The sequence below is a fragment of the Carica papaya genome, chromosome 4 (assembly GCF_054855325.1).
Source record: "Carica papaya isolate Zhongbai chromosome 4, ASM5485532v1, whole genome shotgun sequence".
Lineage (NCBI taxonomy): Eukaryota > Viridiplantae > Streptophyta > Magnoliopsida > Brassicales > Caricaceae > Carica > Carica papaya.
In genome coordinates this window covers 26,342,745-26,367,991 of record NC_142312.1, presented here as the reverse complement: position 1 = coordinate 26,367,991, position 25,247 = coordinate 26,342,745, and the positions used below count along the sequence as shown (strand labels likewise).

At 34.0% G+C, this 25,247-nt stretch overlaps 4 protein-coding genes and 1 long non-coding RNA gene across 12 annotated transcripts; 2 read left to right on the top strand and 3 right to left on the bottom strand.

Moving 5' to 3' along the window:
- Nucleotides 1-232: 232 nt before the first annotated feature.
- On the top strand, nucleotides 233-3,644 carry LOC110812558 (multiprotein-bridging factor 1b). The gene is made up of 4 exons (XM_022039366.2): nucleotides 233-477; nucleotides 1,625-1,708; nucleotides 2,907-2,989; nucleotides 3,095-3,644. Exons 1-4 carry the CDS (start codon nucleotides 336-338, stop codon nucleotides 3,212-3,214), a joined length of 429 nt encoding a protein of 142 aa, XP_021895058.1. The 5' UTR covers nucleotides 233-335; the 3' UTR covers nucleotides 3,215-3,644.
- Nucleotides 3,645-4,477: 833 nt separating this feature from the next.
- TLP7 (tubby like protein 7) lies at nucleotides 4,478-8,544 on the bottom strand. The gene is made up of 4 exons (XM_022039356.2): nucleotides 8,104-8,544; nucleotides 7,163-7,250; nucleotides 5,595-5,724; nucleotides 4,478-5,311 (listed from the first exon to the last, which is right to left on the bottom strand). The coding sequence occupies exons 1-4, from the start codon at nucleotides 8,437-8,439 to the stop codon at nucleotides 4,729-4,731; spliced, it is 1,137 nt and encodes a 378-aa protein (XP_021895048.1). The 5' UTR covers nucleotides 8,440-8,544; the 3' UTR covers nucleotides 4,478-4,728.
- Nucleotides 8,545-12,066: 3,522 nt separating this feature from the next.
- Nucleotides 12,067-13,557, bottom strand: LOC110812494 (transcription factor-like protein). Its single transcript, XM_022039283.2, has 2 exons — nucleotides 12,900-13,557; nucleotides 12,067-12,469 (listed from the first exon to the last, which is right to left on the bottom strand). Exons 1-2 carry the CDS (start codon nucleotides 13,286-13,288, stop codon nucleotides 12,169-12,171), a joined length of 690 nt encoding a protein of 229 aa, XP_021894975.1. The 5' UTR covers nucleotides 13,289-13,557; the 3' UTR covers nucleotides 12,067-12,168.
- Nucleotides 13,558-16,859: 3,302 nt separating this feature from the next.
- Nucleotides 16,860-19,862, top strand: LOC110812523 (uncharacterized). Of its 6 annotated transcripts, none has more exons than XR_002539295.2 (4): nucleotides 16,860-16,994; nucleotides 18,347-18,745; nucleotides 18,905-19,252; nucleotides 19,653-19,862. It is a non-coding gene; the product is annotated as an uncharacterized LOC110812523 (long non-coding RNA). The 6 variants fall into 6 exon arrangements; XR_002539294.2 differs by having other exon boundaries at nucleotides 16,865-17,128; XR_002539296.2 differs by having other exon boundaries at nucleotides 16,866-18,539; nucleotides 18,646-18,745.
- An 809-nt stretch (nucleotides 19,863-20,671) lies between these two features.
- LOC110812522 (axial regulator YABBY 5-like) lies at nucleotides 20,672-24,972 on the bottom strand. 3 transcript variants are annotated; one of them, XM_088218515.1, is made up of 8 exons: nucleotides 24,601-24,972; nucleotides 23,140-23,262; nucleotides 22,652-22,684; nucleotides 21,898-22,012; nucleotides 21,737-21,785; nucleotides 21,534-21,609; nucleotides 21,217-21,285; nucleotides 20,672-21,002 (listed from the first exon to the last, which is right to left on the bottom strand). In XM_088218515.1, the coding sequence occupies exons 1-8, from the start codon at nucleotides 24,673-24,675 to the stop codon at nucleotides 20,985-20,987; spliced, it is 558 nt and encodes a 185-aa protein (XP_088074641.1). In that variant the 5' UTR covers nucleotides 24,676-24,972; the 3' UTR covers nucleotides 20,672-20,984. The 3 variants fall into 3 exon arrangements, with proteins under 3 accessions (XP_088074641.1, XP_088074642.1, XP_021895007.1); XM_088218516.1 differs by having other exon boundaries at nucleotides 21,231-21,285; XM_022039315.2 differs by lacking the exon at nucleotides 22,652-22,684.
- Between the last annotated feature and the right edge of the window lie 275 nt (nucleotides 24,973-25,247).

Below are 25,247 nucleotides of genomic sequence, written 5' to 3'. Positions count from 1 at the left end.
ATAATAACTGCAGCAGGGAAGAATAAAATGAAAGGGGGAATTTGGGGGAATGGGCCATGAATTTACGAGAGGAGGCCCAGAATCAAAAAGCGAGATAATAGGGAACTAGGGATTTTATTGTTGCTGAGTCATTGTGGATAGAGAGAGAGAGAGAGATTTTTTTTTTTAATTATTTTTTTTTCCTTCCCAGGCCCCGCATGAGGCATCTATAAAATGCAGCTAAACTTTACCTTCCACTTTTTCGTGTTTTCGCTAATCGCAGTATATCATCGTCGTCGTCTTCGTTATCGATTTCAAATCAAAACACAGAGAAGGAGATATAATCAACCGAGAAAATGTCAGGAATCGGCCCCTTGACACAGGACTGGGAACCGGTGGTCATAAGGAAGAAGGCTCCGACCGCCGCTGCTAAGAAGGATGAGAAAGTCGTCAACGCTGCTCGTCGCGCTGGTGCCGAGATCGAGACTGTTAAGAAATGTAATCTTATCTTCAAATTTCTTCTTCGTATTCTTCTTTTTGTTTTTCTTTTTCTAATTTTTCTTTTTTAAAGAGAGGAAGTTTAGATTTTAATCGTCATAGTAGTCGTCTTCGTTATTGCAGTTTCATCAAATTCCTCAGTTTTCTGTTTGATTTATCAATAAATAGGCGAGAAGGAAAAGCTAAAAATTTTAGGAGTGAATAACCGGAGTAGAGGTTTTGACGCTCGATGTCGTTTTAGAAAGTCGTTCTTTATTTGAAAGAAATTGCAGCCAAAGTAAGTCTAATATAAGCATTTTTCCTCGTGTTTTAGGGTTTCTAGTTTTAAAGCACATTCTTAGGTTTCTTTTTTTTTTTTTTTTAATTCTGAACGGTTTTTATTCTATGTGATTACAAGATGGCATTTAATTTGAGGTTTAGCTCTTGATAGTAAGGCCAGACGAATGATGTGATACCGTAGACTTTCTGTTGCTACTTTTTGGATGATGATTATAGTTTTATTCAAGGCATAGAGGGTGGATGTGAGTCATTTTGGATTTTTTGTCTTTATTTGTCAATTATGAATATCTTCTTTTCTATTTGGTTATACATCTGATTATTGTGGTTCCTGTGTGTAAATTTTCCTTCCTACGGATGTAAATAATAGAATAGCTCAAGATGTGGGATTCACTTGATCCAGGCTCTATGGCCCTCCATGTTAAATCTTTTGGTTTCATAGGAAGTTTCGTGTTAAATCTTTTGGTACCTGCCCTTCTTAGTGAATACTTTTATATTTAAATGTATGCTTTTGGTGTTGGCTTTCAGCTGAATGAACCATGCTGCATCTTAATCAGTTTTTTAATAAGACACGTCAATTGGCTTATATTCTAACCACATATGATATACATATTACATGGTGAAGAATATCCAACATAGAACCGAATAATCTTCTCAAGCAAAAAAAGAGAAGACTGGATTCTGAGTTATATCAATTCACATGCAGCTTTCTTCTAAAGGCATGTGAATTTCTAGCATTTATTTATTAGGTGATACATGGTAAATAAGTTTCTGTTGTTACTTTCTCTTGGTTGGACTTGACATTTTATGGTATCTTTGATTTTTCATCCTGTGGTGCTAAATGTTTTTTTTTTTTTGTTTTCTCTTGTAGCACATGCCGGACTGAACAAGGCTGCATCAACCAGCACTTCTTTGAACACAAGAAAGCTTGACGAAGAGACAGAGAATCTTACTCGTAAGTGACTTTCTCTTCTTTCCTCTCTCTCTCTCTCCCCATTCTCCCTCTCTCTTTTCCACACATGCACGCTTTTAGAGAAAGAGGTAACTTAAGAAAATGAAGATACATGTTTATTTTTATTCTTTCTTTCTTTGATGTGCTTCATTGGTTATGATATTCCCTAACAAGTTGGACATCTTCATTTCTACATAAATTGCATGCAGAAACAGAGGCAAGCATATATATGCTTGTGGTATCCGTATGCGTTGTTTTGCTGACACTAATTCATTAGTCTGATATTCCTTAACAAGCTTAACATTCCTTCTTCTCGCCCTAGATTTCTTCATTCTCTTCCAGCAGCCAACATGTTATCATGACATGGATTTGTGGGAGGTTCTAATGCTTCCATATTTAGCAAAAAGAACATAAGCAGCCCATGTTGTATCTTCTTCATATTTGATTTTGCATTTTTCACTATTACAGGGTGGTTATTATTTCATAATATTTTGGTTTTTCTTGTGTATTTTTGCAAGGAGAATATATGTTTGATATGAAATCGGTTAAATAATTTGCCTCTATGCTTTGTTCAAATCCTGTCTTTGTTTGTGCCAAAGGTGATTAAATAAGCTTCACTTTGAGTTATCTCAAAAATTTTAGGTTACTTCCATTCAGCCATTGTGTAAATAGGAAATGGCTTACTGAAAATTCTCCATAATATTTCATCCTGCTTTTTAAATATTCAGATTATTTTTCTCTCCTGCTATTGGTGTTGGACTATGGCAAAATATTTCAGGTCAAAACTGTTTTTGCTTCAGTTTCTTTTACGTTGTGGATGCATAAGTTAGCTGGAAATCATGTTGTTACTTTAATTTTCTGTCTAGATATTGGTAGGCAGGATCCATAATATGATCTGTTGATTCTCTTTTCTCACATAATGAATTTATATCTGTTTATCCTGCTAGCACATGCTTCTTTAGGGGCATTGCTTCATGCTTTTCCACAAAGCATATATTAGTCCTTTTCATGTGTGTTTGTGTGTGTTTTTCACATCTGATGCAATAAAAAGATATTATTTTTCTATTTTCTCATTTTTGCAGTTTCGATGTAGTTTTTCCTTGGGAATTCAAAATTTTAACATCTTTTTTTATGCGAATGCTTTTTTATCTTGTTTATTACTTACATGTATTTTTGGTCTGTTGTTTACATATGAGGACAGATGATCGTGTCCCTACTGAATTGAAGAAAGCCATCATGCAGGCTCGAATGGACAAGAAACTGACCCAGGCTCAACTTGCTCAGGTGTCTCTCTTGTATTCATATACTTGCGACTTTTCTACGTGTGCTAGGCTTATGATTTTTTTAGTTGCTCTCTCTGGAGTAACCTCTTTCTTTTCACTTGAACAGTTGATCAATGAGAAGCCCCAAATTATACAAGAGTATGAATCTGGGAAAGCCATTCCTAACCAACAAATAATAAGCAAGCTGGAGAGGGCCCTTGGTGCAAAGCTGCGAGGGAAGAAGTGAGGTAGTTTGGTGGTGGCACAGAGGAAGTAAACAGACCTTTTATTTTCAAAGTGTCTTGAGTCTTAAAAATATGGCTGTTGGTGTGCAGGAACGTTTTTCTACCATAATGTGACTCGCATGTAAGGAAATGTGTCTTTGAGACTATTGAATGAAGTCTTTGTGGTGAATTTTAACTCAACTTGTAAAATGCTCTTTAATGTTGTGGGTTTAGGCTTTTTTTTTTACCCTTTGTGGTGACTTTTAGTTGGCAGAGAAAATGGAGCCTTGCCAATAAAACCTCAATGTGAAACGAGAGGTATTGTTTTACTTCCTTTGCAGGAAGTGTTTCTTTGTCAACGAATTAGTTTGAAAATAGAATTAAGGATTTGGCATCCCATTTAGCCCAAATCCTAAGCGGTGTATACGCTAATAAAATTGACTGTTGCATGAACCCTAATGCCATTACTATTTACCAACAACAGCACATCTATCAGCTAAAAGTCATTCATTCCATTTTTCAGTAGTGCGTGGTACCAGACCAGATAACCCCACCCGGCTGCCATTTCTGCCAGCTAAATCAACAGACAGTGTTCATCCCGTCAGTAAATTGTACGTGCTGTATGCCACCTATTATTTTGATCCGCGTTCACGCGTCTTCCACTTCAAGTCCCACTAGAAACAGACGTGTCCTGTTTTTCGCTTGTGGGATGCTGCTGCTATATTTTCGGCTGCTTTGGGCAGGGCCTAAGAATGTTTGCTCTGAGTTGTTGGTATGAGACAAATATATTTATAATTGGAATAAATCCAGAAATTTTATGAAATTTATTTGTAATTTTGATTATGAGAAGAGGTGAACTAAAATTTAAGATGATGATGATGAAGTTGAAAAACTTTATACGATTAAAACATTTAAATTCATTATAGAGTTGTAAATAATTATCAAAATTTGTTCAAAAAGAGCCCAAATATGTTATTAACAAGATTAGAAAAGTTAACCAAAAATCTAAACGAATGAATCCATCTAGGAAAGACAGTCTAGTTGATGAGGGAAAGATGTTAAGGTAACTCCGCCCATGAATGCCAGATTCATGGACTTTGGCCTCTTACATCCAAAATATTCAACTACCACGTTGAAACAAAAGCTTCATTCATCAGCTGTGCCAAGTGTTCTAAGTCAACAGAGTCTGTACCTAACTACTAGTCACTTCTCTGTTTATTGTCAAAATATTTCACGCATTCTGGGAGAAAATGGTTAATAAAATCTCAGACATTTTATGCTAAATATATACAAATTGAAAATATATACTTGAATGTGGATCTAAAACACACCACGCTCACAGCATGATCTGTTTACAAACAATAAATTCGGCAAACGTCATGTTCATAAGATAAACGCATGTACATCATATTCTTCTTCCCCTCCCCAGAATAGCACCATTCAAACTACAGAAATTGATGTAAAACCAAATAATTATATTAAACGTCCACTCAACTTTTTTGTTTTACTGTAACAGGCATAGGTAAGAGCAATGTGTTTACTCACAAGCCAACTTTGTGCCAAAGCTGGTAAGGCAGATTGCAAATGCCTGGAAGGCTGATAACGGCTGTCTATAGTCCATGGTGAACGTATCATCTCCCACCTTCCCAAACTGAAGCAGAACTGTTTCTTCGTCACCTTTTCCTCCTGGCTGGCTTTGGTCTACTGTTGCAACCAGTTGGAAGTTTTTTACTGAGGCAACAGTGACACGACCATGAAAGTTCAAGCACCAGCACTGCAGATGTTCATGCCACCTTGGAGCTTTGTTTCGCAAAATTGTAAGACCAGAAGCAGAAGAGTCAAGTTTCTTCATCTTGGAAACATCCACATTCATATTCTTCTCGTTACCATTTTCTTCCGATAATGGGCATTTAAGCGAGCAAATCATTCTTCTTGGACCTCTTGATTTTAGAAGGTTAAACTTGTAAGAGACATGTCCAATCTCAAAATTGCCTGCTGGAACTTGGGGACTAATTTGCTTGCTTGCAAACCGGCGACTAGATCGGCTACTAGAGGGCTTTGCACCACTGTGAGGTGGTTGGCTGTCATAGATTGTAAAATTGGTTCCCAGAAAATCCGAACTGCAAACATTTCCATGGTGAAATGAGACATAAATTAATCTCGTGGCAGGTTAATGACTTTAAATGTTCAGAGAACCCCCAAAAGGACCAATGCAACCAGAAAGCACACACAATTAATTTTAACATCACGTAAAGAGACTAGTACATATGCTATCCTAGAAGCAAATGCAAGGTTAACGCTTGAAAACTAATGCATTCGTATTATAAAAGCTGTATACCAGGAGATGAAAAGAACTGAATAAACAAAGAGCTCAAATGAACCCCTCCAAAAGATGTATATTACCTTAACTTGCCAACATAAGCATTACTTCCTTGTGATAGGTCATCAGCATCAAGTGATATTATATATTCAATATGAGCACCATGCCTATACCTCCTTGCCGCTAGAAGAAACTTTCCCTTGTCAGTGATTGCTGGAAAGAAAAAGAGAACATATTAGGGAAAAGAACAAAAAGAAGCAGATATAAACTGCACACAGCACGAAACTTGAGTAGGACCAATACCAGAAATGAAATTTTGGAACAAATAAACTTTAGGAGAAATTACATGCTCAATCCTTTATCCAGGAAAACCAAATAGCACAACTAGCAAGAAGTAAAACTTTTACTATGTATCTATATAGACAATTTTTGTCATAATTGCAACATTGAAGTTCATCCTTTCAAATTCACAAATGACAATACCTGAAAGCTCCAAATGATTTTTTGAACGGATGCTAAAAGGTCTCAGTTCCAAAGTATTTATCTGCTTTTCCAAATATAATAACCACACAAACAAACTTTTCCTTTCATGTTCGAAAAGATTTTTGAAAATTGAAATTGACCTTGAGCATCCATCAGTCTCCTATAAATTAATGCATTTTTTAAATAACCTATAAATTAATGCATAACAGAATAATGACCCAGCTTCAGAGCCAAGTTTGAGAGAAATTGACTGCTCCCTGGTCTGGATCCATAAAAGATGAAGAGCCTAGAATAATATGCACCAAACAAAAACACAAAGAAAACACGTTGAAAAATTCTATTATACAGAATAACTTCCAGCACTACAGAAGCTGTAAGTTCCTGAACGGTTGGCAGAAAAAAAGGCACTGTAAATGAATGCAAAACCTAGTATATGATAGAGCAGTTGATGGAGGGTAGGAGAGGGGAAATCCATCCGTGATGGCCAGTATTAGGTGCTCTCCAAAGTTGATATTCATGTCGATACACTCGTTAATTTACTGATTAGATCTATGACCAAAAGATGCCTATAAGGGTTGCAATCAAGTTTCCTTACAAAATTATCTCAAATAATGCACTATATACCATAATATCAAAAAGCGTAGTGCTCCTTCAAAGAAGGGAAAGATCTCTAGAAAAGTTAAAAAATTTCTTCTGTTTTAAGTGCAAAATTAGCTATATCACATAGTATCTCTAATCTAAACTTCCTCTCCATAACGTTATCGTACTTTTTTAATTTCGTTTTACGATTACATACTAGTAAATACTGATGTGCAATTCCCTAATGGAACAAGTCTCTTTTATAACTAGTCAAGAAATTTTCAGATTGACGACTGAGTCAAGGTTGACTCAAATGGCACTAGGTTTCTGAGCAAGTTTTCCCAGTTTTGTCCCAACCAGGACAAAAAAGTCAATCTACAAGTTTTGAAAAAGTGAATAGCGTCTCTTTCAGTTTTGAAATTTGTTTATTACAAGTGCCTAAGTTTCAAAGTATCAAATTAATATAGCAGGTTTCAAAGTACCAAAATTAATATAGCAGCAAAAGAAGTGGATGAGAGAGAATCTGATTTAAGCTGATTGTGTTTTTCTGTATTTGCTAAAAGAAACAAGTCTACGAATAACCACTTACATGGAGAAAGAGAAAGATACAGATAAAATGTTGATGTCTTCTTGTTCCTCTTTATAAGGCACTGATTGGGGAAATCGCGTGGACCTGGCTGCATTAGAAATAAGCAAAAATTATTAACTACAAATCTTATAACCATATATAACATATATACCATAAACCCAAATGAACAAAAGGTAAGCAAATTAATTGCCAGTTTCCATATTGCATTAGATAATGCGAAGAATGAGATTTAAGATAATTACAACATTGCTAACTTCCGACGATTTCTAATTGATAGTAATAATAAGTCGAAAAGACTTCTCTTTTCCTTAAAATTTTGCATTAATCTAAAAAAAGAACATTACTATAATGCTCTGTCGAAAGCAACTCAAAAGGAGTACATATTTTCTTGTAACCCTAATAAAATCTGCCTACTGACAATAAAGTCTTAAAAAATAAGGCTTCCCCAAATTGTTTTGTACATAATTATCACAAAGTTGCGGGCATTTCATTTCTTAATCGTGTTCATCTTGCCTACATTTTATCTGGCCAATCAACTATTTCAATACCTGAGAATTTCCTATGAGACAATTCAAACAATCCTCTCTACAAAGTCATGATTTATTGAATTTTCCAAATTTTGGTTCTTGAAACAAAACCATACATTGATTAGACGGAATCTTATCTAAAAGATACAATAAGTTTGTAGACCCTGCTGACCACTAACTTCAGACATTCATAAACCAAAACAAAATACGCATAATTTCCAAGCCAGATAAGTTCAAAATCCTAATTAAAAGATCCAAAACCGAAGAGAAGTAAAATATGAAACCAAAAAAATTTCAAATCTCAACCAATCTCCAACCCAAACATCCAAACCTAAAGCAGGGATTTCATTTAACAACATGAAACTAAACAAGAATATTAGAAACAGTAGTATAAAAGGAAAAACAAAAATTTACCAGCTTAAGGCACGAGGGAAAAGTTATTTTGCCACTGTTAACGGGAGACCTAACCATCTCTTTAGTGATCTCTCTCCATTTTTTGCACACGCAGGCGCAAGCAACAACGCTTTGGCGCTGAGGCCACCGATCCTCGCTCGCCTCGACTCGCTGGATGATCTCACCAAGCAACTCCGGGAGCATGGAGGACCACGAGCTGCCTTCGACTTGGTCCGACTCGGACGACGGCGACGACTCCCCCGAGTCGAGGCCGAGCCGCGCCGGCATGGCAGCTCTCTTCGGTTCCCTCAACGATCTCGAGATCTTGCGAGACAGAAAGGATTTCCCCAGAGGCATTGGGAGGGTTTTCCTCTTTTTCTCTTTTTGGAGAGAGAATGACAGGGAAGAGTTTGTTTTCGCAGAGAGAGAAAAAAAAAACTATTGAATCAGAAGGGCAGGAAATTTGTTGGAGACGGAACCAAACCCAAAAGGTACAAAATTGAATATGATTGGTGATAACCTGACCCGCCTGTGATGGAAAAAAATAAACACTGTCCAGCACTGAAACGGAAGTCTGTACACGTGGCGGATAACGAAAGGCAGTGATGGTCACACACCAATGTAACTTTAGCAGTTTGTGGAGAATAGTGCGGTCAACATTTTTCTTTGACTGCTTCCGGGTCTAAAAATATGAAGAGCGCAGAAACTGTGCATAGGGTGTTTATACGAACTCCCAACTGTACTTCTTGTTAATTTACAGATTTGCCCTTGTGTCTGTTCTTTTTTATTTTATTTATTTTTAATTTTTTTTTATCTAGAAAAATTATTTATAATTGAAAATTCCATTAATAATAAAGTTATTTCTTTTATTTATTTGTGGATGTTAATTTATAAAATAATAATAATAATAAAAGACTTAAAAAGTACGAACCCAGAAAATCAAATCAAATCAAACTTCTATACCACTCATTATTAATCAATTTTGATTATAATTCTTCACCAACAACAAATTTAAATATGAACTAACATTAATTCATAATATTAAATAAAAAATTACATATATCTTGTAATTATGTATTTATATTTTTTTTTTTAAAATGGAAGAAAAAATATTGTTGGAGCAACCAACATTTAGGTCCAATTAATTAAATTTACAAAAAAGCATATATCATTACGGTGTGTTTGTGAGTAAAAGAATTTCAACTAAAATTTCTCATTTATATTTAATAGTTAAAAGTGATCTATAAAAATCTCTACCTTTTTATTTAGTTTTAACTGCTATATTATATCCTACATTTCTACTTATATTTGATATTTGATATTTGATATTTGTAGATGCAGATGTTGTTTGTAAAGGAGTTTGATGTCAAATTTTTTTTTTTCTTAATTTTTAAAAATTTTAAACACCATATATGTATATATATATAGTGATGGTTATGGTTATCGCAACATTTTTAGTCAAGATTTTATGATTATTCTTCATAAATTTATTTTAACATTATAAAATAAAAAATAAAGTGAAACAACATGTTTCAAGATAGATAATTAAATTCAACCGACATAATATTTTCATTCCGGAGTTATCCAAATTATATAGTTTAAGATTAAAATTTTACTTCTGATTCTTTTCTAAAATAAAATGTAAATAATTTTATAAAATTCATAAAATATTTACACTGTAAATTCACAATACATCATTTTTTAAAAAAAAATAATAATAATAATAATAATAATATTAGTTATTTATTGTCACTAATAGAAAATATTATTATTATATTTATCATACATTTTATTAAATATTACCATACAAAAATTTACAAAAAAAAATTAGCGTCTTGAGTTATTTTGAATTTCAAATATTAAAATATGAAAGAAAAAATCCTGCGTCAAACAAAATATTAAGAAGAAAGAAAAAGCAAACCCTAAGAAGAGAAGAATAAAGCACCAGTAGTGGTATCAGGATCGGAGATCGTTGAAGAAGTCGGCGGACGCCATCGCCGGAGATGTCAACTCCGTCAACGTCATCGCCGAAATCGGGCATTGGTCAACCATCTGCACTGGCCTCGTCTCTCTCTCTCTCTCTGTTCTGTGCTACCCAGAGTCAGAATTATTAGAAGAAATGAGAGGAAACGAATTTTTCAGGGTGAAACTTGAAAGCATCGTTTGTCTAAAGCAGAGATTTTTCATCGATTCATTAAATATATATATATAAGAAAAAATAAAAAAGATAATGTTTGGGTCAATAATATTTTGGATAATCTTAGAAACAGTTGAAGATATAAATGGAATTTTTTCTACTATTGCTTACTTTTATCGTTATGCACGCCCAAGTAAAAAAAATAAAAAATAAAAACAAAAGCTGCAAAATTGATTAACTCGGTTACAATCGCGAAGCTTCACATGATCGACTTCACCGTATATTTGTATATATATATACTATTTTAAGAATTGCATGTTAAGATACTTTCTTGGTCAACGTACGTCTGCCAAGCATATCTCTTTTATGAACTGACCGCCTTAAGGGAACGACACCTAACACACAAGTGTCGCCTTGCATGTCAATGCATATTTGACATTTCAATAAGAAATATTTATCATTGTGATTTCAATATTTTGAAATTTAAATACATAAAAAATTGAATTAAACTGACCAATTAAATGATGTATAATAATAATAATATAGATGGAAAGTTTAAAAAAAAAAAAAGAAAAAAAAAAAGAGACAAATCTATTTATGACATCATTATCACTTTGACAGACAAACGTTAACACTAAATGCCAGCATGTTGTATGCAAACACAATACATCAAATTATAAATGAAGTTACAAAGATTTACTAAGTCATAACAAATCTCATGTAAAACCAAAACTTTTTTATTTGATAAGTTAATGAACTAGGAATCAAATTTTAAAATCCACTTGTTGAGGGTTGAAAGCCATAGTAGAATGGTAATGAAGTTCATTGATGGGTTTGAGTAAGTCGATAAAACTTTGTCTAATTTGAATAAAAAGTGTACACCAAAAAGAAAAATGTAGGTAAATCTCAATCAATAGAAACACATCTTTTACTATTAAAGAAACAAACAAGACAAACAAAAGACCTCCCTCAACTCGTGAAAAATATTTCCTGCTCCATTATAAAATGACAAAGTCATTCATTCTTTAGAGAAAGAAAGTCTTAAAGCAAACCCTAACATGCCTTTATGCTACAACTGTAACATGCATAGGGATTTTGTGGAAACCTATTTCAAGCCCAAAGGATACCTAAAAAGGACTCGAGTACCCAAATGAATAGAGAAACAATGTGTCATCATATATGACCAGTACACTCAATTCACGGTAGTCCCTATAACACAATCAATTCTCCATGTATATACCCATTTGTCTCAATGACAACATGGATATAAACAAATTATAAATTAAAAAACTTTTAACAACTACCAAAATCTGAGTTAAAGTAATAATATGCAGAGATTATTAAAGTAGAGGACCAAATTTTTATTTTAAACAAGAATCTTCCTATATATATGCATACCTCAAGCATCTTCAACCAACAAATTTTTCTTTAGAAATCCATAAGAAAAATGTCTTTTTTTTTTTTTTTTTTATTATGTAAACATGTAATAGATTTCTTTAAATAATTTCAAATATTGCAATTAAAAGAATATGTTTTAATTTCTTTAAAGAAATTTTCAGATATATTTCAAAAGAAACAAAACTTATTTTCAAACGCTCATCTAATTAACGAACTTAGTTAGGTATTTATTGAGGATTTAGATCCTGGTTAGATACATGATTAAGCTAATTAATTTTTAATATTTTTTTTCAAAACAACTTAACAAGCGAAGGTTAATTTTTTAAAATAAAATTACTATAATTAATCGAGTAGCCAACGACTAATAATACTCCCATTCTTTCCCAGCGAAAAAAAAAAAAAAAGAAAAAGAAAAAAAAAATTCTCCTACCATTATCAAAACAGGAAACAAAGACAAACTACCAAGTCGCTTATTATTATTTTTTGAAAAGAAAAACCTAACCAACCCAAATAAAAAACCCGATTAACGGACGGTTCTGATCCCACTAAAATCATAGACTGCCACGTTGACGGTCCTGATACTCTCCCCATGCACGGACTCCGAACTGCAACTCGGCGGCCGCCACCATAAACTCCACTGCCTGCTGTGGGTTCAACAGATCCACCAATTGCACCAATATTTTGATTCGTAGATCATCCGCCTTCTTTACCACCTTCACGAGCTGCCGGATTCTCTCTTCCAGATCCGTCTCCGACTTCATCACGTCACTCGCACTGTCTTGCCACTCCGCCAACTCATTGCTTATTCGATTCTCTTCCTTCACCGTCTCGCATTGCAGCTCGCTCACTCTCCTGCACCAGAAACCCCCCCAAAACCCAACAAAATCTCACAATTTTCTTTTAAAATTTAATATTTTTAGTACAAGTTCATAAATTGATGAGTAATATATGCAGGAAGGTTCCTATCATTACATGTGTTCTTTGAAATTTAGTTGTTTAAACATAAGATGAATGAAATGTGTTGAACAAATGAACCCCCAAAAACAGAACAACACCTCACATTTTTTCTTTCAAAATTTATTTTTTTAGTAAAAACTCATAGATTGATCAGTAATATATGACATCAACGATTGTCACACCAAAAAAAACAATCTTTTTAAGGCAAGAAAACACAGTCCGCATGAAAGATTACAGGTAGGTTCCAATCATTACATTGGTTCTTCATAAATTTAGTTGTTTAAACATAACATGCATGAAATGTGTTGAAAAAGTCAATCTTCACCTGAACTGGGCCGGGGAAAGGTCGCCGAGATCGCCGGTTTTGACGCCGCGAAGGATATCCATGATATGAGCCTCAAAGAGAATGCTGGACTCAGTGTAGATGAGGTGGAAAGCAGTTGTGGGTCTCCAGCCGGCAATCCAATGGAGGGAGCGTTCGAGTGTGGAGGCCCATGGTGCGGCAAAGAGATTGAGAACGTCGACATCAGCAGAAGCCGCCTTGACCCGATAATACTCGGCGAAGTGGGACATGACGGAGTGAACGAGGCGTTGTTGGGTGTTCGGATCGTTAAGGGCCGTGGAGGACTGGAGTTGATGGACTAGCTGGTGAAGTTGGTCCATCCATGACCCGAAGAACTTCTTGAAGCCGCTGCAGCCTCTTTGCTGGTTCATTTACTTGGTCGCCAGGTCTGAGGTCTGCTGTTTCAGAGTTCTTCTTGGCTTTTCTTGCTTGTTTTTTTCTTCTTTTTTAAGAGGGATAAATAGAAGGAACTAGAGCAAGAGAGGTGGCGTTAGTTTGACGGTGGGTTTCGTTTGGTTAAGGCTCGTGCTGCCTACGTTGGGAGCTGAGGAGATGCTTACTTGGAGAAAGATATACCATCTATACACACACACACACACACACACACACACATATATATTTGGTCATTATGAAATAGTGTATACAGCTTTTATTATGGGGCTTTTTTGAATTATCAAACAGTACTGAAATGGTTTGCATAGATATATATATTTATATATGTAATGTTATGTATACTAACAAATGTTGTGAATGCATGCAAAAATTAATTGTGACAAATGGCCTTACGTGTTAATCTTTAATGGCGGCTAGTAGAACAAATACTTCAATTTATGGGATGACCTGCATATACATATACGTACATACATGAATACACGTGTACTATAAGGAGTAGAAGTCTTCTCTTGGTCTCACCGGATAAAACTGGCAAATTGGATATATACTGGGCATGTATGTATGAGCCGCCTTCAAATTCCTTTAATTCTAGAAAGTGAAGAGGCACGGGTCGACGTCTTTCTGGACCTTTCTGATCAGTAAACTTCCGACACGGTACAAGAAGTTTTCTATATTAATCTGTTATGGAAAGTCCATGAAATAATCAACAATATCTTTGTCGGAGTAATCTATATTCTGGAAAGTGAGAGGAAACTTTCTCGAACATAAAGAGATATACAATACAACATGGGTACAATTCTCGAATCAGGAGCTACACTATTGAGTTGAGCCAAAACTTCGGCTAGAATGGGGGGGGGGGGGGGGGGGGGGGGGGGGGGTGGGTGTGATGAGTGTGTGTGTGTGTGTGTGTGTGTGATGCTCCCATCTTCATAAATCAGTTTTGTAACTATATATATGTTTCCTTTGTTGATCATTATATATAGTAGGTTCACCTACCTATTCTCTAAAATAAAATGAAAGGCCTCTAATATTCTTAATTTCAAAGGGTAAGGCTTTTGTTGAAGATCAATTATTGGAAATTACCTTTGTGCACTCAAGCATGCACAAATATTTCTATTTATATATAATGTTCTAAATGTAACCAAGCTAATGAGGAAGTCTTCATGCCATTAGGTATTGCAGATTGATCTTATCCATTATCGTTCTAATCATGAATATTTTCTTCTCTCATTTGACAAGTGAATTAGGTGGAATGTGCAAATAAATATTTTTACTCACGTGATTGCTAGTTGGAATACTATCTTTGTAAGCATTATTTCGATATTACGGAAAAATAATAATAAATTCATCTAAGATGATGACTAAACTACTAGATATTCAAGTATTTTAAAAATTATCCACTAAATTTTGAAAGTACTGAAAACTTATAACAGATTTGAGCTAATTGAATTTTATGATACCATAGGGTGGGATAGAAAGCCCCCCCTTAAACTAGATCAAGATCAACACAAATGAATTTGAGGGACATGGATGGAAATGTATCCATAGGTGGCCTCTTTAGAAAAAGTAATGGTATTTGGATTGTTGGCTTTTTTGTACAATATGGACACGAGTACTCCAATGTAGAGTGACTCTAGATTATGTGATAGTACACTTCTGCAATATTATTATTGAATTTAACTCTCTTCAATTAAAACACCATTTAGAAAATTGTGTACCTGCAAGAGTAATGGTATGGGAGATGAACTAAGACTTTTCTACTACCTCTTGAGTAAAGATTGACTTCTCTCGTGCCCATGCCTACACAAATTGCCTTGTCCATTGGACTCACTTAATCCTTACTAGTCTTACCATATTGTTTCATGTTCTACATGAATTAATTTACTTATTTCATTTCGATAATTATGACACAATTTGCTTTTAACTAATCTCAATTGTGTTTGTTTTTTGTTTATCATTCTTTAAAAAAAAAGATTAGATTGAATTTTTTTTACAAGAAAAATTTTAGAAATAGGTCAAATAACTACAAGAAAAATGATAATTAGTAGTAGATATTTTTTTTAGAGATTTAGAAATACTTATTCTACTACGCGTCTTTCCGGATTTACCTGAATATCCAAATTTTTCTGTACATACGATATAATTAATTAAAATATTTTAAAATACTAAAAATTAATTTAATCAAATTACAAGTCCAATGGCCATCCAACGGAATATCCGAAATTATCGAAATCCATATCTGAAAAAACTTTCGGCTCTCTATTTAGCGAATTGGATTCACATTTTCTGAGAAAAATTTTCATCTTTCCGGACAGCAAACCGGAACTCCAAAATGGTGGACCGAGTTCCCATACTCGTGGCAGACCCTTCAGCTTCCTGAATGGATCGACTTTCCCCATTCTCGAGGAAGCCTCCTCGGTTCCCGCATAGGTGGGTGGCTCAGCCGAGCCCGCGCGACCAGCTCGACACCGATCCCGCCCCACCGTCGTTCAACCACCCCCAAAGCTTTAAAAAAACTATTTTACCATTTGATGTGGGTGATTTGGCCTCAGCTTGGCTCCTGGTCACCTCCTTTCGGTCACCCCGCGATCCTTTAGCTCCTAAACTTACACACACACACACATGAACACTCGTTTAGTCAAAAGCACAAATTGAAAGAAAAAAAAGGAACGCACCTAACTCGGGTGCGGTGCTTGAAAATCTGAATAGTCTCGGATTTGGATTCTGCCGTCACACGATGCTCCTCGGCCGCGATTCCCTTTCTTCTTCTTCCTCCTCCGTGGTTCTCTCTCTCTCTCCTCTCTCCTTGCGCAACCGTTCTCGATTTCTCTTCCTCCCACTTGGCCATTCCCTTTCTCTTCCCTTTTTCTCTCTTTTCCTTTCCCTTCCCCTCTTCCTTTCTGGACTCTCTCTTTTTTCCTCTCTCTTTTTTCTCTCTTGGCTTCCCCACGTGTCAGTCTCCTCTCTTCCCTCTTCCGCTCGACCACTCTTTTTTTTCCTTCCTTTTCTCACTCTCTGGCCTCCCTCTTCCTTTGCTCTCCTTCTTTCTTATCTCTTAGCTTCCCTGCGCGATCGTCTTCTTCCTCCTCTCCCTGATCGCCTCTCTCTCTCTCTTTCTCTTGTTAAAATGAATAAAAATCCTAATCTCTTCTCCTTTTATACCCGTTTCCTCAACCGTTGGATCTTCATGACTCGATTTAAGCCGTTCTTTTTTTTTAAATCTCCTTCATCCAATCTCCTTAAGCGGCCCGATCTAGGTTGTCAATTCTCCTAATTTCTTTTGTTCATTTTCATTTTTTTTTATTTATGTTTTTGTCTTTTTTTTCTTACCTACTTTTATTTAGGTTCTTAAAATTAATTAAAAATTTTAAAATTTTAAAATTTATATATTTTTTTTTCTCTTAAGTGGGTATTATAAATGTATATAATATTGTTAAAATTAATTATATAACATTAAAAAACTAAATCGTTAAATTTTCAGTTTAATTATTCCGTTGTAGTCAATTCCTGTAATCCAATAAAAGGCCAGTGCTTTTGTGCTTCAAGGTATAAAATGACGAAAAGGCCGATAATATCCTCAACCATTTACAGCCTAAAAAATAAGAACAACGTAAAAGAATTTCAGTTAAGCTGCAAAATCTCTCTACTCCTCCATGCTCGATTGAGCATCTATTAGGGTTTTTGGTGAGGATCACGACCATGCTTTCCATATCTAATCGACGTGTTTACATTATGTTATGTGAGATCGAGTGTATAACATTGTTACTCTAGCCTTATCTCACGTTCTTCCTCCCTAATTGTCTTCTCTGCTCTTCACTGTAAGCGTGTCTTCTCAGTTTTTTACTATATATTTATTTTTTTTCAATTGTAATTTTTCTAAGAATTTGAAGATTATTGCAGAAAACTGGCATTTCATCGCCGACTCAGTTTTAGCTTTTAATTGGCCTGTTAACAAAAGTTATTTTTTGATGCTTACCAATAAAGTTTCAGAGAGTTGACGGAGAGATTTGAGGGGCTTGTTTTGAATTCATTTTCTCCTAATTGACAGGTCATTGAGTTAGTGTACAATAAAAATTCTCAAGCTTAAGAATTTTTTGGTCACAAGTATGATCCTCTGTTAAGAATTCTTTTCTCTTTGATGGCGTTGTTGGTTGTAGCCGATCCATTAAGTTGTTTTACGGATGATTTTGTGATTTTTTTTTTTTTTGTGTTAAATAGTTTCTGTAATAGTTATTTCTACCCAAATACTCTTTACCAGTTATATTGCCCTAAAAATTAGAGAATGCCAAAATGAAAAAGGAAACCTCTTTCCATGTACAGTTTTTTCCTTATTTTGTGATTATTATTGTTGGGAGAAACAAAATTTTTGTTTTGCCTGGTAATTGTAAAGATTTGCAGTAAATTAATTAAGTTTTAGGAATGGTTGTTTTCTGTGTTGATTACCCGTGATAGGATTTGATAAGGTGCCACAGGGTTAAGATGCAGTTAAGTGAATTAGAGTAAAGCAGAGGGAATTGTGTTATTTTCAATGCCATTATATATCCAACAAGTCTCAGATTAATGGTAATAAGTTTCTTGTGTGGTAGTCTATGAACTTGAGATGGTTTTATTCATGCGCCTTAAAGAATGGCTCGAGAAAATACACTCTTGTTTGAAGTTTAATTCAAGTTCTAGTTAATAACAGAGTTAGTGTTATGTTGTGGGTGAAATTTCCATTATCCTTAATCAACCTGCTTTTTCCCTTTGCGTTTATTTTATTCCTACTCCTTAGTTTTTCACTTAATCTTCAAGTTTGTTTTTAAATTTTCTACTTCTAGATTGTAAGTTAGGACTTATTTACATTCTTCATTTGTTTAAATTTTTTCTTTTTTTTTCTTGAATTAATTAGGAAGTAGGCATCTTATTATTGGCGATCCATTGAGATAGGAATGTAAAAAGTAAGAAAAATGAGTGCAATACTGCTGCAACTTTCTTCATATTGGTTTACATGGAAGGAATTCCTATTGGTAATCTTTTTGGCTTCAATATGGGATTAGGGATGGTTGGTGATGATCCTTTGGAGTAATTTCAGTATAAATCTCCACACACACATACATAAGATGCAGACCCAGATGTTTAATTAAGCATAATTTTCTTCAGTTGTATGATTGAAGACAAGAATGCTCTGTTCTTAACTGTCTGAAGCACTGTTCAAGGAGCTGACAAAAGAAGTGCTTTCTTTTTTGCCTGGTCATGTCTTCAAATAATTTAGTTTTCTTCTTATTTAATTGCCAACCTTTCAAATAATTTAATTGCCAAACTGACAAAAGCTGTAATTTCCTCGCAACTTCCATAGTTGCCGAGTTTGTCGTAAAATTCTTTCAGGTTTGGGATATATCCATGGACCTTTTGGTATAAGCTTAGAAGGCCACGAAGTACCATGGACCCGGTTGAAGGTATATTATGGCCACAGAATGTTTTCAGATTCTCTGGTTGATCTCATTCAATATTATCAAAGGAAAATGGATTAGAATTATGAGAAGTTGGTGACTCATATCAAAGAAACAATATGATTTGTTGAGACACAGCATTTGATCATGTTGTGTTATTTTCAGGTTTACAATTCACTCTGTTACATCTGCAGGAGAAGATACAACAATAGGATATGCCTATCTCTTGAATTGAAGCACCTGCTTACATATTGTACATGTTACAGTAATTGCTGAACCTTTCTTTTCTTTTCCTTTTCAGAAAAATTGTGTAAACCAGATTGATTTCATAGAATTAGGCTCGGCAAATTAAATGCAAAAAATATTCATTGATTCAGTCAGTAAAAAGTTCTGTGCTGTAAACCTCAATTCAGTCTCCAATTCTCACTTGGTAATTTCAGCAGTACCAGTCATTTTGCTTAATAATTCTTCTCACTTGGAGCTCTTAGCAAATGGCTTGGCTTGCTCAACAAAGTGAGTGCTTTTTTTTTTTTTTTTCTTTTTCATTTCTTAGTTTCCCAAATTAATTTGTTTACAATTCTTGACTGATTGGTTTGATTGCCAAGATTAGATTCGGTAAAGATAGGAATAGTGTACTCAATTAGGATTAATATCTTCACCCAGGTGAGGAAATTGTAATTGTAGTTTTCTTTATTAACCGATGCATTCTAGAAATTAAGGTTAGTATTCTCGATATTATGGCCTAATTATATTATCTTACAGTTTTATTAGCCTATTAGCATGTTCTAGAAATTTCACTTGATGTTTTTCATTACCAACCATCCTTCTTTATTATTTTACAGTTTTCCTTTGATGATTGACTCATTTATAGTTTTGATTATCACTATTATTCAGGTTTAATTTCTATTTGCAGGTGAAGCCCGAAGTTGAGGATATCAGAGACGGATAAGAAAAGATTAATTAGAGAGAGGAATGATAGATGTTAAGTAAAATTTTACATTTGTTGAAGATATATTTTTCTTTTGTAATTTACATTTGTTATAAATTTTTTTGTAGATCTCGTAAGCTTTGTCGAACTAAAAATAGCCTTACAGAATCACCACAGCATTTAGAGTTGCTTGAAGTATGCTATTAACTTAGTAATAGATTAAAATTGAAAAAACCAACTGAATTGTTGGATTTTAATAATTGTTGTCGGGTGCTACAACAGTATTTGGTGGCTGTTAATATAGTGTTGTAGGGTAAAGCATTATAGAGATCCATTGGTCATATACATGCATATTTACCTTCCAACACGCTTTGGAACTATCGGTATAGAACCGATAAACTAGATGAAAACAACAGCTGTTCATATAAATTTGTGCAATCTAATATTAACAGCTCTAGATTCTATAATAATGATCTAATTGTTCTTGTATGTCATTTTTCTTGTAGTGATGAATTCATCATTTGTGATTGTGAATGAATATACATGTTACGTAGAATTGTGCTTATAGCTTATACCACTGAAAGAGGCTATCTCCTAATATTCCTTATGTTTAAGTTTATTTATAGAATTTTTTCAAGGTTAGTTTCCTTTACATACAGTTTTCTGGGCATGGCACTTTCTGAGATTAAGAAGATGTCCATATCCCAAACTGAGAATAAACCCCAAAAAGACCCCTAAAGCATCATAGAAAACAAAATAAAATGTAGAAGACGATACTAGCTAGGGCTTGCAGAACATAACCAAAGCTCTAGAAAAACTTCTGACAAGAAGATCCAGCCCACACGAATTGAAAATGAAGCTGGCTGTTCCTTAGTAATTTACCCAGTACCTGTCAATATTTAGTACTTATATTAACAACCATGAAATGTTATCTACGTTCCTGCCCTCTGTGTACATATATATATATATGTATATATGTATGTATCGAAGCTAGCTAACGGTACTGCAAAAATCATTAACCAAATTATAGCATTCAAGGTTAAAACAACACACGAAGATAACTAGGCAGTAATAACTACTGATCAAACAAGTACTAGGTACGTAGATACATAGATACATACAAGCCAAAAAATAATTGGAGTACAGAAACAACTTAATTAATTTCCAAACAAACACATAATTATCATAATTAAATAAGTTCATGCAGCATTTAATTGATTCATTAACACGCTGAATCCAAGGCTTTCTTTAATCTTGTCAAGTCTTGACTGCTCCACCCCAAAACCACAATTTATTCAGCCGCCAACCTCTTTCAAATTAAATGCTGTTCAGGTCCTGCAGTATGTTCTTACTTCAATATATGTTCAGAATAATATGTATACATACATTATTACGAAGATAGATTATGATTAAAATGCCAGATATATTACAAACACTGAATTGACATCTTCTACGGTATTTTGTTATATATATATATATATATATACATGGAAAAAACATTGTCATAATTTATCTATATATATATATATATATATATATAAGCACTTACACTATCCATCTTACCCTGGTTGCTGCTCTCCAGCATCAATCCAAGATTAATGTGAGGGAATCTTGCCCACTGACAATGTAGGAAAATAATATATATAGTCTATCAGTACATATCAGTACATAATTTCTCTTTAAGATATATCTCTCTCTCTATATATAATGAAGGGTATGGTTTCAGTATACAGTGTGGATATATGGAGAAGCTGTAGTATTAATATTAAGGAATGCGTAGGTGTATATGTGAATGTAAAATATATATTATATGTGTATATATATACACACACATAGACATATTGCTTACATAGACATATTGCTTACATTTTTAGCTGCAGTACTGAACGCTTCTCTGTGGCTAATCTCAGGATTGTTCACCTTGATCCTGTGAATCTCCTCCCTGCGTATCTCATTTTTGTGTTATACATGATACGTCGTGTGTATAGACTTATATAAGTTCACGCATACATATAAGTATAGATGTGTGTACACCATTGAAGAAATATAAAGTAAGAAGGGATTATTACTTGATAAACTGATTGTATAAGGAAGGGGTCCGGTGCCTCTTTTCAGGAGCTGAAAAAGGAAGATGATGGTTCAGATTGGAAAAGTGTGTGTTGTGTATATAAATATAAATAACCAGAAGCATATATATAATATAATATGTATATAGGCGGATGATTCTCACGTCGATTAACAATCCTTTCAGTGGTGGGATTTGCAGGTGGTGCTCGCTTGTTCTTGCATTTGGAAGATGAACTACCCAAGTCAAGTTTGCAGTGAAGTGAAGAGCAGGCAGGAATCTACTTATTACATCACCCAGAAATTAGTTAAACTCGTAAACAAAACCAGTATATATATATCTATGAACCAGATTTATGCCTATATATATATTTGTATGAATTAATATATCATGGATGTACTTATAACAGATCTCAAATTGTTAAACAATAGATAAAACTGTACAAGTAATTAATCAATCATCCTTTGTTTGGACGAGTAATACTTCCTTTCATCTATAAAACTTGTAGCTTTGGATCAGGTTTTGTGTTCTCATATATTTTTGTCAGAAGCTTGTATTATAAATAATGTGTATATATGGTGTAATTACTAATGCATAAATTTTTGTTAAAAGATTAACAAACAAATCAAATAAAGAAATAAAATCCCCCAATTTAAGCAACATAAACAAATTGTATGTATATATATATATATATTAACTCAACCAAATATGTGGCTTTGTTGTTTCTGGGTTCATTTAGTATATGCTTACCTTATTATTTTTTAAATATACAATACAAGGATTACATCCTAAATTTAATTAATTTAATAAAATTAAAAATCTGTCTAAAATTCTCAAGATAATTTTTTTTAAAAAAAAGAAAAAACAAGAAAAGCACTGAAATGAAAAGAAGAAAAACAATCTGAAATTCTGAATGTACCATATAATGCCACCAGAATTTAAGCTCACAAACCTGCACACACCAGTTTTCCAATTCTTGAGAAAAGGGCTTGTGGGGAATATAAATATATATATATATATATATATTAATAAAAGGATCATTCGAAGATTAAAATCCAACAATCAAGATGATGCCAAGTTATCATTTAACCTAACAAAGTACGAAGACAAAACTTCATGTCAATCAAAATCAAACCCAACATTCAAAATGGCGGCTTTTACCATCAATCAACAGTTCCCCTCTTAACTTAAAGCTCAAAATTTTAGGTGTCAGCTATGGCTGCCGCACCTCTAGGAATTATTTTTCTTCAATCCAACAATATTTCCTTCATTTTTTTTTGAAAAAAACCATAACACAGGGCAAAAGGAACCTAGATCGAAGCTATTAATTAAGAAGTTTAAACAAGTTTAACTCAAATTTAAACAAGAAATTTCCATAAGAAAAGTTTAAACAAGAAATTAGATGACCTGAACATCTTTCGAAGACATGGAATATTGAAATGCAGCTCCCATGTCCACATAGCATACGTTGGTGCAGTGTCCGCATCGGACCGTCATGATCTCAAACAAGTTGCTGCATGGAACACTTACCTGCTCAAATTCAAACTAAACTGTTAATAGATAAAAGAAATTACAGCAAAGATCAAGATTATACATATATATATACATATATAACTCGTTATATCGCCCTTAGGTTTTCGTCAGAGAGATCCAGAGGAAGCAAGAGGTAGTAAACCCAACTGGGTTTGGCTTACATGGCCGTGAAAAGTTCTGTGTTGTACTGCATTATGAATGTTACTTTAATTGAATGGCTAATTGTCAAAAATTTCTGGGCTTTTTTTAAGAGATCAAAAGCAGAAAAGCACTGAATTAGGGATTACTGTTCTTCTTTTTAATACGGAAAAATAGATCAGAGCTCTGAGATTGAAATTCATGGCTGTCACTCCCTTCATTCTCTTTTTCTGCTCCCACTCGACAAAAAGAAAACCAGAAAGGTTGAAACCCAACTAGCCAAGGGTGATAAAACAAATTTTTATTAGCTAACTGGACATGGGTAAATATGTATATACATATATATGTATTTATCTTCGTAAAAATATTTGATATTGATGAAAGTTCTTATGAGAAAGTAGGGTTATCATAATTAATTGATACTTCTTTCCGACTTTCAAAAAACAAGTTTTGATCAGAAAAAAATTTGAAAACCTTATTTGATCAGTTTAACAATCTTTTGAAATTTAATTTCCAAACCCATATAGTGATAAAGCTACAAGCTTTGCAAATCAAAACTACTGGTGTTTTTCTTTAGCAAGTGGGAGGTTATTAACTTGATCATATGTATATACATATAGGGATTAGACTATTAGCACTTATCAAGAAAAAGAAAACGGAAAAATATGGGTTAAGTACCTTAAGCATTTTAATAACTAAGATGATCATTATATATACATATAATATATGTGTTATCCATAAAATTCTATGGAGAGAAAAAAAAAAAGGACAGATCAAGTGATAATCATATGTTTGGATTCTCCCCAAGTGATCTTGATGCGTTTATTTCTCTAGCGAGTGTGATTTTGTGTATGACTTTTAGCAATGGAGAACCTTTATCCATGACTTTTGTTTAAATGTAAAAGAAGATCAAGAAGAGAAAAAAGAAAAGGTCTTGAAGATAGAGACTTGACATTCTCTTACTGCAAAAAGCAAGAGATGCTTGCTAGCTGCTATCAATATCTTTTGAACATAGAAAACAAATGATCACTTGATCAGAAGCCTAGGCTTAACACTTCACATGATCTAAAGTTTGATTTCTTTTTTCAAGTTATCAAATTTACATGATCAGATATTCAATAAAAAGTAACTATCTATTTATATAAAATTTATAAAGCAGATCCAAGAAAAGGAGAAGGTCACAGAGAGATCAGATACCGCAAGGACAATACTGCAAAAGTTACACGGTATGTAACAGATTTTCTCTGATGCAAAGTTGTTGGAGCTCGACATTTTTGAGTTGTACTTTGACCCAAGAAGAAGAAGAAGAAGAAGAAGATGATGATGATGAAGAAGGAGGAGGAGGAGGAGGAGGAGGAGAAAAAGAAGGAGAAGAAGAAGGAGGAGGAAGGAAGGAAGAAAGGGGAGAAGGATAGGGAGAAGAAAAGCTCTTGCAAAATACTAAACAGAAAAGGGCATATTTATCAGCACCAAAAAGTAAAGAAAATATTAGTGAAGAGAAAAATCCATGGCCAGGAAAGAAATATCATAACAAAGAGGTATACTGGCAGAGTGAAGAGGGGGTAAGAATATTACCATGGGAGGCATAAAATGTAGGGAAGAAATTGTATTAGGGAGAGAGAGGGAGAGAGAGAAAAAAAAAAAGTTGGGTTGGTAGTGTCGTCCAGCATAGAGGCAAAAGAAGAAAAGTGGATTAGGGTTAGATGAGGAAAGGGAAGGGTTTTGGCAGAATCACCTTACTATTGCGCATCATTATTTGCCATTATGATGAAATGAGAGTCTGGACTTACTTTTATTTTAATCTTTAATTTGCTACTAATTTAGGCTCATTTCACATATTAACT

What these genes read in the sequence shown, in the direction of transcription:
- LOC110812558 (XM_022039366.2), top strand. Translation starts at nt 336, where the DNA reads ATGTCAGGAATCGGCCCCTTGACACAGGACTGGGAACCGGTGGTCATA. An exon ending in GATCGAGACTGTTAAGAAAT is followed by an intron (nt 478 to 1,624) that starts GTAATCTTATCT and finishes TTTCTCTTGTAG; the next exon opens with CACATGCCGGACTGAACAAG. An exon ending in CCCAGGCTCAACTTGCTCAG is followed by an intron (nt 2,990 to 3,094) that starts GTGTCTCTCTTG and finishes TCACTTGAACAG; the next exon opens with TTGATCAATGAGAAGCCCCA.
- TLP7 (XM_022039356.2), bottom strand. Translation starts at nt 8,439, where the DNA reads ATGCCTCTGGGGAAATCCTTTCTGTCTCGCAAGATCTCGAGATCGTTG. An exon ending in TTCCCTCGTGCCTTAAGCTG is followed by an intron (nt 7,251 to 8,103) that starts GTAAATTTTTGT and finishes TTTCTAATGCAG; the next exon opens with CCAGGTCCACGCGATTTCCC. An exon ending in GCTTATGTTGGCAAGTTAAG is followed by an intron (nt 5,312 to 5,594) that starts GTAATATACATC and finishes AAATGTTTGCAG; the next exon opens with TTCGGATTTTCTGGGAACCA.
- LOC110812494 (XM_022039283.2), bottom strand. Translation starts at nt 13,288, where the DNA reads ATGAACCAGCAAAGAGGCTGCAGCGGCTTCAAGAAGTTCTTCGGGTCA. An exon ending in CTTTCCCCGGCCCAGTTCAG is followed by an intron (nt 12,470 to 12,899) that starts GTGAAGATTGAC and finishes TTTCTGGTGCAG; the next exon opens with GAGAGTGAGCGAGCTGCAAT.
- LOC110812522 (XM_088218515.1), bottom strand. Translation starts at nt 24,675, where the DNA reads ATGTCGAGCTCCAACAACTTTGCATCAGAGAAAATCTGTTACATACCG. An exon ending in AATTCTGGTGGCATTATATG is followed by an intron (nt 22,013 to 22,651) that starts GTACATTCAGAA and finishes TGTAATAAGTAG; the next exon opens with ATTCCTGCCTGCTCTTCACT. An exon ending in TCAGTACTGCAGCTAAAAAT is followed by an intron (nt 21,286 to 21,533) that starts GTAAGCAATATG and finishes CTACATTGTCAG; the next exon opens with TGGGCAAGATTCCCTCACAT.